This window comes from Sphaeramia orbicularis, chromosome 12 (genome assembly GCF_902148855.1).
Source record: "Sphaeramia orbicularis chromosome 12, fSphaOr1.1, whole genome shotgun sequence".
Classification (NCBI taxonomy): domain Eukaryota; kingdom Metazoa; phylum Chordata; class Actinopteri; order Kurtiformes; family Apogonidae; genus Sphaeramia; species Sphaeramia orbicularis.
The window spans coordinates 17,143,875-17,160,301 of record NC_043968.1 but is presented as its reverse complement, the minus strand read 5'-3'; the positions used below and the strand labels follow the sequence as shown (position 1 = coordinate 17,160,301).

At 40.1% G+C, this 16,427-nt stretch overlaps 2 protein-coding genes across 2 annotated transcripts; one reads left to right on the top strand and one right to left on the bottom strand.

Annotated features, from left to right (window-relative positions):
- Positions 1–805: 805 nt before the first annotated feature.
- LOC115430661 (beta-1,3-galactosyl-O-glycosyl-glycoprotein beta-1,6-N-acetylglucosaminyltransferase 4-like) lies at positions 806–2,902 on the bottom strand. The gene is made up of 3 exons (XM_030150810.1): positions 2,688–2,902; positions 2,537–2,587; positions 806–2,458 (listed from the first exon to the last, which is right to left on the bottom strand). Exon 3 carries the CDS (start codon positions 2,413–2,415, stop codon positions 1,126–1,128), a length of 1,290 nt encoding a protein of 429 aa, XP_030006670.1. The 5' UTR covers positions 2,416–2,458; positions 2,537–2,587; positions 2,688–2,902; the 3' UTR covers positions 806–1,125.
- Positions 2,903–5,447: 2,545 nt separating this feature from the next.
- On the top strand, positions 5,448–16,426 carry LOC115430659 (3-hydroxy-3-methylglutaryl-coenzyme A reductase-like). Its single transcript, XM_030150801.1, has 20 exons — positions 5,448–5,545; positions 6,053–6,256; positions 6,364–6,475; positions 6,637–6,724; positions 8,754–8,838; positions 8,971–9,076; positions 9,183–9,289; positions 9,373–9,483; positions 9,635–9,774; positions 9,885–10,162; positions 11,446–11,576; positions 11,666–11,860; positions 11,979–12,137; positions 12,218–12,375; positions 12,471–12,576; positions 12,885–13,055; positions 13,199–13,339; positions 13,451–13,609; positions 13,864–14,018; positions 14,093–16,426. The coding sequence occupies exons 2-20, from the start codon at positions 6,095–6,097 to the stop codon at positions 14,145–14,147; spliced, it is 2,619 nt and encodes an 872-aa protein (XP_030006661.1). The 5' UTR covers positions 5,448–5,545; positions 6,053–6,094; the 3' UTR covers positions 14,148–16,426.
- Position 16,427: the final 1 nt, after the last annotated feature.

Here is a 16,427-nt window from a genome sequence, read left to right as displayed (position 1 = left end):
ACAGGTGTAGGGTTCTCACAGGGCCCCTGAACATCCTCTTAAAGTTAATAATTCACTGGAACCCAATAGCCCCTCTGAGCTCAACCTGTTAACGGTAAATTGTAAAGGCAGGCCTTCTGAGGTTTGTCATGACACATTGACTGGGATACTGAAATATAAGCAACCCCTCGTAATACAACAGCAAAGCACAAGTCTTCCTGAAAATAACACACTGCATAGGTAAACAGTCAATGTTGGTTTTGAAACTGAAATACACACCAAATATTAAATAGCCAGGGTGCATATTTACAGTTTGATTATGTAAAGATATATAGTTTAATTCTATACTGCTACCTGTCTCTTGAACTGCTTTTCCAACTCACAGTTACAGTTTAACTCTGCTAAGTGTCAGACATGTAAATGTTGGCCTTGTATCTGACTGTAATTTATGATGGAAGTACAATGCTCTCATTGTTCCTGGTGATAGCACCTCCAAGCTTCCTTCCCCTTTGAAACAATATTCAGTATTTCCTTTCCTCACAATTAAACTTTTTTGTTTTTATCATTCATATTCAGACATGTAGGAGATTAAATATATTGCTTGCTTCAGTTGGTATGTTAAGTTGTTTTTTTTTTTATACCAACTTTACATGCCAACATTCTGACATCTTTGAAATATTGAAATATTCAAATGTGCATGAAAAAGTTGTATATAAGAACTGTATAATTACATCCATGCCTTTTTCCATACTTTATTAAACTCTGTTGACTTTTGGACTTTTGTCCTTTTGAATTTTGTCAAATCTTCAGTGCAACTTTATATATATTACATTCAATGCAAAAATAGCATTTTATTCATCCATCAATAATTCAAGTACTCATATACCCACATACAGTGCATCAGAGGTTTTTGCAGGCTAAGGCATAACATCTTTTACATTCTCATAACTCTTCAGTAAAGGGCTTGATGAGTTTTGTCAGGATTATTTCACTGGAAGTAGAAATGCCAGTAATTTGGGAAAATAAATATTTTCGTAAGGCACAAAAAGTGATAAATAACAAACCTTTAAGGCATCCTTTAACTATATCACATTGAAAGTCTGGAAGAACATCATGTCTGTGATGAAGTGCTCTTATAAACACGATCTAATGACAGGTTGTTGATGCCATAGATCGGAATAACTTTTGTTTTTTCTCCAGAGTCTCCTCAAGGCACTGAATAATGATAGGATCCACTTTGGGGTCGAACTTATTGGCAAACCAGTGTCCGTAGTCGAGCAACCAGCGCAATTCTCCTACGCCAAAAATGCACACGCTGCGTTGGTGTTGCCCAGTGCAGTGTGGGTAAATGTTTTCCTCCAGGTACTCCCACTTCACCAGCCTGGTCCTGCTCATTAAGTCTGTGATGTCTGGATGGTTTCGAGGAATCTCCCCTGGAACACCCGGCAGGCGCGCAAGGGTTGCCCAGAAGTGTTCATCGGGGGAGTAGGTGTCCTCAGACCAGGCTAGGAAATCTTTAACCACAGGTGATGAATGTATGTGGTCCACAAACTCCCGAGACAACACAAAGTACGCACTGCCGGAGAAAATTTCGATCCCATGTGGTGGTGGGGCCTTCATCTGGTCTGTCTTCATGGGTATTTTCAGGTACTCAAAATGTGCGTCTTTCAGCTCATGATGATACTGGACCCTCATCATCTTATACTCAGTGGGTTTGCTTGTCTCCAGCATACTGGCACCTTTTAACATCTTCAGCTCAGACACCAGCTCGACGTTAGACTTGAGTGGGAAATCTTGGCCGCACATGTTGATGAGGTATTTCCACTTGACTTGGGACTTGACGAGGTCAGACATACAGTTAAGGTCTGCGTTCAGTCGACTGATGCTTGCGTAATAGACCGACTCAAGTTTGGAGGCGATAAAAACATTGGGCAAACAACGGGACAAACCTTCCATAGCTGAAACAAACTCAGCTGAAGACTTTTTGTCATAGTGAATACAGTAGATGTTACTTGGAGAGTACAGTGATTTGATGAGTCTCTCCACCATCCAGGCGGATTTATGCACAACTAGGGAATAAGCCAGAGGATAGTCTCTTTCCTCCTCTGAGATGCACACATCATCATAACCCCTGGCCTTCATGAAAAAGGTGCAGTCTGACGTGAGGTTAATCAGACTGGCATCTTTGTCCTCCACAGGTTGTTTCCTCATGACTAAGGATTTACCCACCTCCACTGGGTCCATATCATATATAGCCGAGCAGTTTATACTGTATTTATGAAACGTCTTTATGTCCTGTATAGCTGCTGGAGGTGGACGTTCACTTATGGGGCTGAACTTTGAGCTGATCAGCAGCAGGACGCACAGGGTGAGCAGTGACAGAAACGTAGACAGGAACCTTTTTCCGCTCCTTCCCCATCGCGCACATGGACGCATTCTTTGGTGAGAAATTAGATGATATAATAAAAACTGAAAGCACCTACACAGAGAAAAAAGAAGAGATGTTGAACGCATGTAGCTGAAAGTCAGACGAGATGAAAGTTTGCGCTCATCTTACCGGATACAGTAATTCAGACTAAAGCTGTAAGCCGATCCTTGAGGTCAGTCCCTAAAAGTTAAAAAAAGAGCTTCAATTAAAAAAAAAAAAAAAAAAGAAAAATCTACCCTTGTGTTTTAATGACATTTTTCCCTCTAAGTTCAGGTCTTACCGTTAACAGGAGAACTATAAGCTGATATCACTCGTCCGTGCCACTCCACTTTTACGCAGACCTTTACGCGGCACCTATTGTCAAACCCGAAACATTTTTTTTGCGTCAGTCTCGTTAGGTTTTAGGTTTTACGTGCTTCATGGTTAAAAAGTCACAAAAGACAGTGAAGCGCATATGCAAATAATACTCCATCTGATGTCATCCTTGTTCCTGTTGTAAGATAGGACAGCCCCTTACCGAGAAACAATCCGGAAAGAGGGAGGGGCTCACAGAACCGGCACATTGTAATAATCACCATTACAATTTAAATAAAATAACAAATCACAACACAGCAAAAAATGCTGTGTTGTCGCTTTATATGTCCCTTAAATGCGTAAAAGATGGAGTTTTCAGATACATCCCAGATTGTGTGACTCCAGCTGGTGAGAGAGGATAAATGAAAAGCCCGTGGGCCAAGTCACCTGAGTTCACTAAAGAAGGAGAAGATATGAGCCGCGTCAGAATGGAACATTTTCTGCAAGTCCTGTTTGACGACATTGTACATGGACAGTTAAACAGAGAATATGTGAACTGTTGACTTTGTGTGTGTGTTTGTGTTGAGTGATGGTGGATGAAAAGGTATTCAGTGACTGTTAGTTTAGGATTTGACCACTCACTGAAGTCCATCTGTCTGATCTATGATGCAGATATTCAATTCCAAAATAAGGCCTATTATCGTGCTGTTCTAAAATCTGTAGAGCAAATTAACAATGTAACAAAAGTAATGCACAATAGTCACAAGACACCACCTCTCGTCAGTATACTGATTTATTGGTTCAGTTGACTCCAAGGGGTTCTGCGGTAAGTAGGAAAGGCTGTATCTACAAAGATATAGATAATGATCCCACAAGAAAGTTACAATGAGATAACAAATACTCAAAATTTGGTCCCAGGTTTAATATAAGAGGATGAAATAACACTAATTATACTAATTATAGCCTGTGTTTTCTAGAAAGAAAGAAAGAAAGAAAGAAAGAAAGAAAGAAAGAAAGAAAGAAAGAAAGTTTGTCACATTTTTATCACAAAGGATGCAGAGTCAAAGACGACCCCTAGGGGCGGAGGGTCTGCAATAACTGCTTATAGACAAGACCAGCATAAAACAAAACACTCAATACAGAAACAAAATTTAATGGAAATCAGGTGAACTTAAAATGTAACTGCAGGTACCACTGGGGTTTTAACACAAATAAACTATATAAGTGATAACGCTTATCTTTGTTTGATAATCAGATGTTCACAGTTGCCCAGCAGGTGACTCTAAAACCTCAAACACTTAGGTAACATTTACAGAGAGAAAAAGAAAAGAAGACATCCACCATTAGTAAAAATGCATACGACAGAGTGACAAACAGACGGTAGGCTATCTTTTAAACCTCAGCAGAAAAACAGAGAAGTGGGTTTCTTAAGTCAAAAATATGTAAGTTCAGCTTCTGCCAAGGCTGCAAGACACTTCCACTAATAATGAGATGGACAAAGATGCACAATGTGGACTGATAAGATTAATATGGGAAATGTCAAAAACAAAGGCACAAACATGAAACTTTCAATTAAATGGTTTCCTTTTAATGTTGTCATTATTCACACGAATGATTGGTTGTGCTATGAACGTCTGTTTCAGGTCTGTCTGAGCTCCAAAATGAATATTAGTCACCTGCTGTAGGAAATAAACCAGGATAGTAGAATATAAACTTGTAGAATGCAAACTTTAAGTCATAGTGTGTTTCTTAGAACCCAAGAAACCCACACTAATCCACTGTCCATCACAGAAAAAAAAAAAAAAAAAAAAAAGTGACTCTAAATGCTCCAACACATGCTGTTTAATTCACATCAGGGTAAGAAAACTCACTGTCCATTTAACTGTTCAACACCAGTGGCTTTTTAGACTAACTGTTTTATTGTATCTTATCATGAGGGAGTTGATATATTTTGCTGAAAAAAAATAATTTTCTCCTCAGTTATCTCTGTTTTTATATAATAACTTTTGAATTCACGCTGAGGTTTTATGAACATCTACATTATCAGAAACTTGAATATAGGAAAATACATAATTTTCACTGGAAAATGCAAAATGCAGAGGATAATATTATAATAAATGGCAAAACAAAAGGTGAGATGTAGAGAAAAATTTGGAACTTGCCACAAAATAGTTCAGGTCTTAAGGGTTAATAAAGTGAAACAAAGTGTGTGGTTACCCGGAGATTCAGATGTATTCTGATGTTAGCATTTTCAGCCTGACAGTGATCCCAAGCAGCCCTTTGTTAAAACTGTTGCCCTCTGTTGTTCTGTTGTACTTGTGTTGTGGACCCCGACATCCACTTGAGCAGGAATGATTCACAGAAGTATATACTATATAACCATGTTAGAACATGGTGCTTGGAATGATCAGCAAATGAAGACAAAACGTATCAGCTGATACCAACTGATGCTGGTCAGTTTAGATGATTGTTACCATGGTAACGAATCTCTTACTTCTAATTTTTTTATTCTAATTCTTCACAGTTTTCATGGATTTTATTATGTATTTATTAATATGGTTGGTGGTGTGGATGTCAGAGTACATGTGTGTGCGTGTGAGTGTGTCAAAGAGAGAGTGAGAGAGAGAGAGAGAGAGAGAGAGAGAGAGAGAGAGAGAGAGAGAGAGAGAGAGAGAGAACTCTTTCTAAAAATAGGCTATGCCTGTCTCATTCTGTGACCACGCCTCTTGACGTTTTCTAAAGACGTCACTACTTCCGCATCACCATAGTGTAGTTACATCAGTATAGCTAGCTCCGGGGTTTATGAAAGGACAGTATCATTATGGAAGTAACGCTCTGACTAAAGTGAGTTTCATACTGTGTGATTATTACGACAATAGCAGTTGATTACAAAAATGTTATTACGCTCAGAAACGAAACGACCTTAGCGACAATCTGAGTAACCTAGCGCTGGGTGTGACAGCTAATGTTAGCTAATGCTAACATGCTAGCTGATAGTAGTAGTTAACATCTAGTGTTAGCTAGCAACACCAATTTTGGCCACACCCGGCATCAAAAGTAGAGAAATTACCTTTTTAATTATAGAACAATATCAAGACCATGACTGGCGTTATGGCAAACGACAATTTTGTTGTGGCTCATAAACATTTTTGTGGTCTGACACTGGACAGATGATTAGCTAGCATTCGGTGACACATGCAACACGGTAAATATATGCTACACAGATAGTAAAATGTTACCTAATGGGACCCGAACACACCCCCTGGTTCACAGTGATTCAGGGAAAACGGTAGTTTATCACGTTTGGTCTCATTCCATCGTAATTAACGGAACCTTTCTCTCCTTATACAGGTAAGACCGTGACCTTAGGCAGAAGGATCCTTGTCTGAAACCATGTTGGCACGGCTCTTCAGGCTCCACGGCCTGTTCGTGGCTTCCCACCCATGGGAAGTAATAGTGGGTACCCTTGCTCTTACCGTTTGCCTAATGTCAATGAACAGTCTGGCATCCACGAACCAGGTGTGCAGCTGGAATGAGTGTCCAAAGCTCCAGGAGGTGAGCGGATCGTGGGGATGTGTCACGTCCTCCATGGTCGTAGTGAGGATAAATTCTTGCTAAACTTGTGTTCAGCTATTAATTATCTGTGACTTTCTTCCTAACAGAAAACCCAGAGCAGTGACATTGTAATCTTAACTATCACACGCTGCATGGCCATCGTTTACATCTATTTCCAGTTCAGGAATCTTCGCCAACTGGGATCCAAATATATACTGGGTCAGTAAGATAGAATGTTGAGCAGATATAGCTTGTTGCATTTTACTTTAACAGCACTGTGTCGTATTATTTGACACACCAATGCTCTATTTTAAAATTTTATTTACTTGAATCAATGTGCCACAAATGGTATTTTAATATATATTTTTTCTGTCTCCTAGGTATTGCTGGGTTATTCACAGTATTTTCCAGCTTTGTTTTCAGCACAGTGGTAATTCATTTCTTTGGGAGAGAACTAACAGGCCTCAAGTAAGTGTTTCTGCGTGCACCTGTATGTAGTAATGACTGTTAGTAGAACATGCAATGATTTTTCACTACATAATGAGTAGCACTCTGTGCTGAGGGAGTGTTTTATTGTAGTAGTTACTAGGGTTGCAGCTATTGAATATTTTAGTATTTGAGTATTCTACTTCGATTCCTTTGATTAATCGCGTAATTGGATAAAACTTATTTTTGCTTGGTTAAAGAGAAATTCTAAATACACAAGAGGAAATAAGGTATTTCACTTTATAATGAAGGACCAATTGGTTTCTTTTTTGTTTGTTGATGATTAACAGTTTTATTTCTTACATTTATGTTGTGCGTACGCAACAAAATTTATTCTCTTGACTAGAAACATTTCCAGAGGCAATTGCAAACACAAATAAAAATAAATAAAACACAAATAAAAATAAAATGTAATTACTTTCAACTTAGTATTTCTTGTAAGTATCAAAAATATAAGGCATTAATACATTTTTAAAAAAAGGCATATACTTTGCCTTTTTGTTGTGCAACTTAACTTTGGCAGCTGTAAGTTTCAGAATTTACAATTCAGACGTAACAGGAGTGTGTTGTGGCATATAAGAGGCAAGAACATTTGAATGGGAACTTGGAACGAGTCCATGCATGAACAGTTTTACACATTTCTGCTATATTCAGGAGAATCAAGGCAGTGGCCACCCCACCTTATTTGTCTTTCTCATAACTTATAACCCCACACACACACACACATACACACACACACACACACACACACACACACACACGTCCAGTTAATTGATGATTCGCTTCATTTTTGCAAAAAGTAGTTGAATTTTGCCAAAATCAGGCCGTGACAAGGTAAGAGAAAGCTTTCACCAACCCGTGTACCATTTTGGCCGTGCTTTTGGAAAATTAACCATTCAAATCATGGGTGCACGGCTCGCTGCCTAAATCTACGCTTGTCACAATCATAATAAACTAGCCACACATTCAACAGTAGCCATAATTAACAGAAACCTAGCCTTCTGCAGGGCTAACAATATGTTAGTAAGGTACATTAACATTAATCTCACAGATTTGCCCTACATTAATTGTATTTTTATCTCCAGTCCTCCGCTCCATTTTGGGTGTCTTATGAGAAGATGCTACATTGGAGATGTGCTGTTGTGGTATGGAAGGGCCATGCTACAACAGATACAAGTCACAGTGTTTACCTTGCTATTCAGTCTGAAATGCTTCCACACTTTAGACATTTTCTGTCTTTTTTATTGTTTTTTTTTTTTTTTTTTGTCTTTCGTCATCCTTGTATTCAGTTGCCTCTTCCATCTTCCCACTGCTTCAACCGAACAGTTCCGCGTCCTTCGTCATCTTCCTTTGCATGAGTGATGTAAGCGCATTGTGCCACATTAAGTAGTGTGTGCAAAATGCCGTGCTTTGAGCTTTACAATTAAATAAGCGATTCCTCGAGGCAGAGAAAATTCCTCGATCATTTTTTGTAATCGAGGTACTCGAATTACTCGAGGAATCGTTTCACCCCTAGTAGTTACTAGAGCAATACCCTCGCATGGACTATTGAGACAGAGGTTTATGTTCACTGTCCACAAAACAATTGGTGCTTCAGTCCCACATTTGAAGCATCTGTGGTACAGACACTGAACCCAGTGTTGCTCCCATTCACATCAGTGTGCTCACATTGGTGGAAATGGGTAAATCAGGCACATTGTTAAAGGATTTGAGTAACAGATTAATCATTTCTTTATGAAAAAGAGGCTTTTTAGAAAAATTTACCAACGTCTTATTTGCATTGGATGTGCTTAGGATTTTAGTGTCATGTTCATTTAGAATAGATTGTTTCTGAAAGCTTGCAGGATTACAACTGTTGATGAAGCTATTGTTTATTGTATGTGTTTAAATCATTTTAAAATGTATTTAGTTTTTACATTGACTGGTATTTCGCAGAAGAACTTGTGGGATTTCAACAATTTCAATGGACTTTGGTGTAATGTTCCACTGTCATTTTACTCTGTCCATGTAGTGAAGCCCTGCCATTCTTCCTTCTACTTATCGATCTCTCAAAAGCCTGTGCACTGGCCAAATTTGCCCTCAGCTCACACTCTCAGGTACCAGCACACACTTTGGCTTAGTTTATACATCTTTGGTAACTGAATTAAGATCCAGTTGAATTAATCATATTTAAGATATGGCTAAGATGCCATTACCTAGTATCACTGTCCTGTTTTTTTTGTACACAGGAGGAGGTTAGAGAGAACATTTCAAAGGGCATGGCTATTCTGGGCCCCACCTTCACCCTGGATGCTCTTGTTGAGTGTTTGGTTATTGGAATTGGCACCATGTCTGGTAAGGAGTACTTGTATGCAAACATTTTTGCTTCATTTAAATCTTTTAAACAAAAAGAGTGGTTGAATATGATCATTGTAATAAGACACTCTCTTTTGATTTGTAGGTGTGCCTCAACTAGAGATCATGTGTTGTTTCGGATGCATGTCTGTTCTGGCCAATTATTTTGTCTTCATGACCTTCTTTCCTGCATGTGTCTCTCTCGTTCTGGAGGTAAAAAATAATAGCAACTTTTTAAAAAGAAATGGGAGTGAATGCCCCCATCTTACTAATATTATTTGCATTTGTGCTTGTAGCTATCACGAGAAAGTCGCGAGGGTCGCCCTATCTGGCACTTTTCACCTGTGTTGGCTGAAGAGGAAGACAATAAGCCCAACCCTGTTACCCAGAGGGTTAAAATCATTATGGTGAGAAATTCCCTCATGGTTTGATATTGCTGCTGAGTCACAAAATGCTTGAGACTGTTTAAAGTGCTAGATGATTTTTTTTTTTTTTTTTTTTTTGTTACAAGACGAAAATGTGCCTAACTTTTATACCTTTCAATGTTTTGCTACTCAGTCTTTGGGTCTTGCCTTGGTCCATGCCCATACTAGACTAGCAGCTGAGAATCCAGGACAGAATCGCACTGTTGAGGGGCGTATATCTAAGACACTGCACTCTGATGGCACCATAGGGATGGGACCTTTTAATCTCACCAGGTAAAAACAGAAACAGAGGAATATGCATTTTTCTATAGTATGACATATTAGTTCTCTTTAGGAATCAACAGGCAAATGACTCTGTTCATCTCTCTTTTTTCTGCCATTAGTATGGACCTGGAACAAGTGATTACTCTCAGCCTGGCCCTGCTCCTGGCTATGAAGTATGTCTTCTTTGAGCAAACAGAGGCAGAGTCTTCCTTATCCCTAAAGAGCCCCATTATGGGCTCCCTTCCCTCTCAGAAGCACAGGATGGGAGGGGAGTTTTGCAGGAGAGACACTCCAGCCTCGAAGTCTTATGTTCCTATGAATAGTAGCCCAGCAACCATCCCTACCTCTGCAGCTGTGGCAGGCCCACAGTCTTCCCCAGAGGCAGACAGAAACAAGGGTAAGGCTTATAATTGGTCTTGGTGATCCATTGTATGATGCATCTTGAAGGATGAAAACCTCTCAATGTTGTGTTCAAAATAGGTCACCCATGAAATTTGAGTGAATTCAGTGAGAAATTGTTTAGTGTAATATTGTTGGCAGGCGTTTTGGTTTTGTGACCTGGTGAAATCTTTCAGTCCGAGTCATATCTCCAGCTGAGGTCTCAGTTCCTCTTTTGTTTAACTGCTGTTCTAAATCTAGCGTTCGTGATCCTCTTTGGAGTTATCATGAAACTGCTTTATCACTGCTGGTTTAAACAGATACAGGCCAAAGGAGTGGCTTTATCACCATCTATGTAATCAGAAACTATAAAAAGTGTTGAAATGAGGTTGAAATAATGCTCAAGTGATACTTTTTTGCAGGAAAAACTTCTTACATTACAAAGAAACATGTAAGTAATATAATTACTTGTGTTAAACTAGAAACAGTGACCAAATACTAGAAGTGAGGCTAAAGTAGTGCTTTTTTCCCCAAGTTACAAATGGGTCCATGCTCTTGTCTTACCATTCAACTTTGGACCTTTAGCTTCGTCATTAATGCTTAATGTGGCACTGGCGGTCAAAGTGCACTGAGGACGTTCTTGTATCTGAGATTCAGTATCATAGTATGTTCTGCATGTGTTGTACCCAACAGTGCATTACTGCGTTCTTATAATCGGGTTATTTTTTGACGTTCATGATACCAGTATCTGAGAACTACATTTTGAAATCTTAACACTAAAGAATATTTTATTTTAATTGAAATGTCACTTAATTTGTTTCAGTGAAATGCTTCCCTTTTTGACATTTAGTCCCAATACAAAAGATGAGTTTCCATCAGTCCGTCCTTCTGTCCGTCTGAGATTTTTGTCCACCCGATTCTTGGACACTCTTCACCTGATTCTTTTAAAATTTCTCACTTGTGTTCTTTACAAGTGTCTTTCTGTCAATTTTTGTGTTTTTTTACAAATATTTGAAAATATTGAAAGTTCAGTGAGCAGGAGGGTCAAGTGTTGTCCGACCAGACGGGTATTAGTAAAAGCTCTGCTTACTTTTTCACTTGTTCTAAGATACGTTTCCTCTGTGTCTTTGTGCGAGCATCACCCATAACTGATGCTATGCTATAATGCTGATATTTTTAAAAAATAAAAAATGGACTTTGTGTCTTTGTGACATTTTGACACCTGGGCTGAGTGATTGGGGGGGGGACATTTAGCAACTTCTGTAATAGTGACATGAGCTTTATCTCTCCTGATGACTCCAGAGACACCTCCAACAGCCTCAGCAGAGTATGGACACAGTGTTTCAAGTGCAGGGGAAACGGTTTCTCAGTATAACTCCAGTTTAGAGCCACGGACACTGGAAGAATGTATGACCATCCTCTCAGATCCTCAGGTCAGTTTAAGGATCAGATGGAAAACACACAAGCCATCTTTGTTTATGTGAGGATTCAAGAACTCATCGGTTTGTTGTTTGCTTTCTAGAGGGGCGCCCGTTTCCTCAGTGACACAGAGGTGATGAACCTTGTCACCTCCCGTAACATCCTGAACTATAAGCTTGAAGTGGTACTGGAGAGTCCAGAGAGGGGGGTGGCCATCAGGAGGGAGCTACTTTCAGCCAAACTACCTGTTCCTTCTGCTTTGGCTTGTCTGCCTTATAAAGACTATGACTATTCCAAGGTTCTGTCTATATGTAAACATTTTCAGAAAACTTATCACAACTTAATCATAGTGTTTACGTGATCATATTGCAGGTCTGTCGTGATTAACATTGAGCATTTGTGTTGTCACCCTGCAGGTGATGGGCACTTCATGTGAGAATGTCATTGGGTACATGCCAGTGCCAGTGGGAGTGGCAGGTCCTCTTCTGTTGGACGATAAACAGTTTTACGTTCCTTTGGCGACCACTGAGGGCTGTCTGGTAGCCAGCACTAACAGAGGATGTAGAGCACTCTCTGTAAGTGATGTAATTATGCCATAGAACTTCCTGTGGTAACTGTGAATGTGTGCTGTGCTCACTCTGTTCTTCCTGTCCAGCTGAGCGGCGGTTGCCACAGCAGGATCCTAGCTGACAATATGACCAGGGGTCCTGTGGTGAGGCTGCCCTCCGCCTGCCGGGCTGCAGAGGCCAAAGTCTGGCTGGAGACCTCAGAGGGGTTCAGTATTATCCAAGAGGCCTTTGATGAGACCAGCAGGTTTGTAGAAATACAATGCAATTAAAAGGGTGTTTTACGTGTTAAGAAACAGCAGCTGTAGTTTTGCAGAAAATAACCTTGGATCCACTCAATAGGTTTGCTCGTCTGGAGAAGGTGTTGGTGGGCTTAGCTGGAAGAAACCTGTACATCCGTTTCCAGTCTCAGACAGGAGACGCCATGGGCATGAACATGCTCTCCAAGGTACGACTCAAGGTTGTGTAGTAGTAAGAGAGAAAATACACAGATAGTTGTGTGTCCACGAATGGGCTCTTATTCTTCAGAGTCAGTGGTGACTGGGGGTCTTTTCACCCTGGGGGTCCTGTTGTTTGTCCCTCATCATTTTGTTTCCAGAGTATAACTAGCAAACCATTCAGTTTTTTTCTGTGTTGTGCATTACGCTGTTTGTTGTCATGGGTTCAACTCCTTGACTCCTCTGTTGTAGGTAGGTAAATTCAGTGAAGTCCACATCAAATACAAGTAGCATGTTTATATTTTGTCTGTGTTCTCAGGGGACTGAGCATGCTCTGCAGAGACTGAAGCAGCAGTTTCCAGACATGGAGGTGCTGTCTGTCAGTGGCAACTATTGCACTGATAAGAAGCCTGCTGCCATTAACTGGATTCTGGGCCGGGGAAAGTCTGCAGTGTGTGAGGCTACCATTCCTGCCAAAGTGGTCAAGGAGGTAAAGAAGGTTAAAACTAAGTTGTCTGCTTGAATCAGTGTTTCATCAAGAAACAAATCCAGGTTGATGCTGTAATCTTGGCTTAGTGTACTGCTGTTTGTAAACCTGACTTTCTAAAACACCCTCTTAATGGGTCTGTGCAGGTATTGAAGAGCAGCACAGCTGCTCTAGTAGAGCTGAACATCAACAAGAATTTAGTTGGCTCAGCCATGGCTGGAAGTATAGGGGGCTTCAATGCTCATGCTGCCAACATAGTAACAGCCATCTATATTGCTTGTGGACAGGTACGTAAATTACTGTAGGTTATAAACACTGTTGACAATTTGCAACTGTCTCAGAATGACGACAAAACATTACCCTGTTTTTGAGATGTGTTTCTCTTTTCTGTGGATTAGGATCCAGCTCAGACGGTGGGCAGTTCCAACTGTATAACCCAGATGGAGCCTGCTGGTCCTGAAGGAGAGGATCTGTACATCAGCTGCACTATGCCCTCCATAGAACTGGGAACTGTGGGAGGAGGCACCAACCTACCGCCACAGCAGGCCTGTTTACAGGTACAACCTTCTATTCTTAAGATTACTTCACTAAAGTTTACACGTAAGTGAGATATTTTAAGGTCAGCTTGATTTATTTATTTATTTATTTTATTTATTTATTTTTTTGAATACTTCAGTTTTACAACCACAAAATAATCTTAGATTTTTTTTAAGAAGTTAAATCTCTATTGACTGTATTTCTAGGGAAGATCATCAATGACTTGCAGATAGAAAAGCTCCTGTTTAATTCATTGTACCTTTTGCGTCACCAGATGCTTGGTGTACAAGGTACCAGTTCACAGCAGCCGGGTGAGAACGCCCGACAGCTGGCCCGTGTGGTCTGTGCCACTGTCCTGGCAGGGGAACTCTCCCTCATGGCAGCTCTGGCTGCTGGGCACCTCGTCAAAAGCCACATGACTCACAACAGGTTAGCTCCTCTACTCACACTTATTGTTCTTTTCACTTGCTGAGGGAGTGCTAACCTATCGTTTTTCTTTCTAGATCTAGAACAAATCTGTCAGAAACACAGTCATCAAAGTCAGAGACAGCTGCGTGACAAAACCTTCTGCTGGTCCGTCCTCAGTCAGACTGAAGGAGCTGTCCAGCTTTACTGGGACTGAAGCATCATCTAATGAAGTCCTGAAGAGTGTTGTGGGTTGAGATGATCAGGAAAATAAAGACCCGACCCAACACACGCTGAACACCACAGCTGATGTGCACTTGCTTGTGTGTCACTCAACTGATTTTATGTTGCAGTTGCAACTCTGTGGGTTACTACTTTGTGCCATTTGTCTGCATGTTAACAGTGTGACACTAACGTAACACACTTTGAGAAAGCCTTCATTATTGTCACAATTGAATCTTGGATTGGTGAAAAAAAAATCCACTATGCTGCACAATTGAACTACTAACTTTGTGCCTCTCAGAAGTTGCATGCCCAGGGTCTAAGAGCTTCTCCACCAAACAGGAGAAGAACATAGTGAACTTCTGAGGTTTTCTGACGGCTGTGACATCTGAGTTCTCAGATGAGTTAGCCTTGCACTTGCCAAAATCTTAAGATAGAGCTGTGATGGTCGAATATTAAAATGCCAACTTTCCATCTGAATGTATGACGTACATTGTCAGTGTTGAAGTGTTCATGGACTGCAGGGTAATACTCGTACAACCCTTTCTGAATCAAGCTGCTGCTGTATACTGTGTATACTGTAGAGTGACTCACAGTGGGACTGCTCGGTTTGTGACTCTGCCAAACTGTTACAGGCTGGATGCTTCTTTGTGTTGATAATTGGAAGAACAATGGAAAATCAAAGCCATATAAATTAACTTAATACATTTGTTTGCAGAGCGATTACACGATTTAACAGCACTGGGATTGTTTTAAAGCACCAGTGACTGCAGGCTGTGCATTCATGTATTGTCATATTGGAATGCCAGTGAAGCTAAGAGGTGATCTTACCTGTTTTGAAAAAGTTGATCCTCGGCATGTCTTGAATGTGAAAAGGTATTAAATGGATGACAATGTTTATTTAAATTAAATAACTCTTAATAAAATTGTCTTCTAATAAAAGGTACAAACACGAAAACTAGAGGATGAACTTTTTATTTCACTTTTCAAACAGGGCAAAGTCGTGCCACGTTGTCACAGTACATTTGTAAGTTGATCCCACAGATTTAGTACAGAACAAATTATTTACATATAGAAATGCATTTCTAATTACATTCATATAACTAATAATTCAGCATTAGAAATGTCTGCTTTAGGTGAACTGACTTCAGCCTGGCATCTTTCCACTTAGCTGCAAGGCTGAGTTTCATCAGGCTTCACTTAGTCTCTCACCCACATTAGTGGACTATAAACTCTTACTTCAATCAAGTGACGGCTGATAAAGTAGCTTTGTAACAAATTGACACCGCCCTCATTGATACCAACAAGGACACTGGACAACTTTGTGCTGTTCACAGGTGCATTAAAATAACTAAGGTGAATTCTGAATCTCAAAAATAATTAGCAAAGTTACACTTTGTCTATGCTCCAAAAGCCTCATTTTACAAATTGGCTTTGTGATCCTTCCGTTTCTTGCGTTTGCTGTAAAACTGCTACAACAGTTCAAATCCCACGTAAAACATTTCAGTAATGGTCAAGTACACAAGTGAACAAAACATGTCAGCATTCTGCTCCTTTCTAGTTGTATACAGCACATCTCCCAAATACTGACGGGCATGTGTATAGAACAGAAGATCCACCACCATCAGCTGGTGATAATACTTATGAAGTGAAATAAATGTATGTGAATCTGACGTCGTCATAATACTGCAACGTTAGAGATGTGTAAAAATGACCTTCAGCCCTTTGCTGGGAAACCAAATCAACAGAAAGTGTCACCTGGTTTATTGATCTACTACATAAATTGCGGGACAACTAAAAATACAGTCAATAAGGGGAGAAAAGCCATGAGGCACTTCACTAGTGATGACAGGGTGCACTAACAGCACCCGTTGTTCCATCTGAAACAGTATTTCCTAAGGCATTTGGGCTCGGCTTACTTCCAAGCTGAAACATTAGTGACCCTATTTACAACTTATCCAACATTCAAAGTACTGCATGTGCTATGACACTGCAACATATTAACAATGACACAAATACAAAGCAGAGCAAGTAATGTACATGACCTTTCTTTTGTACATTAAATATATGAAAAGCTCATGTCAACACATCCCTCCATCACTACCAGCAACTGGTGGTTTCATGAGAGAGACAGTCAAAAAGGTCAAGTCTGTTGTCATAGGGGTCAAACTCAAGGTTGATGACAGCCCTCTGGACTTTAAACCAAAAAAC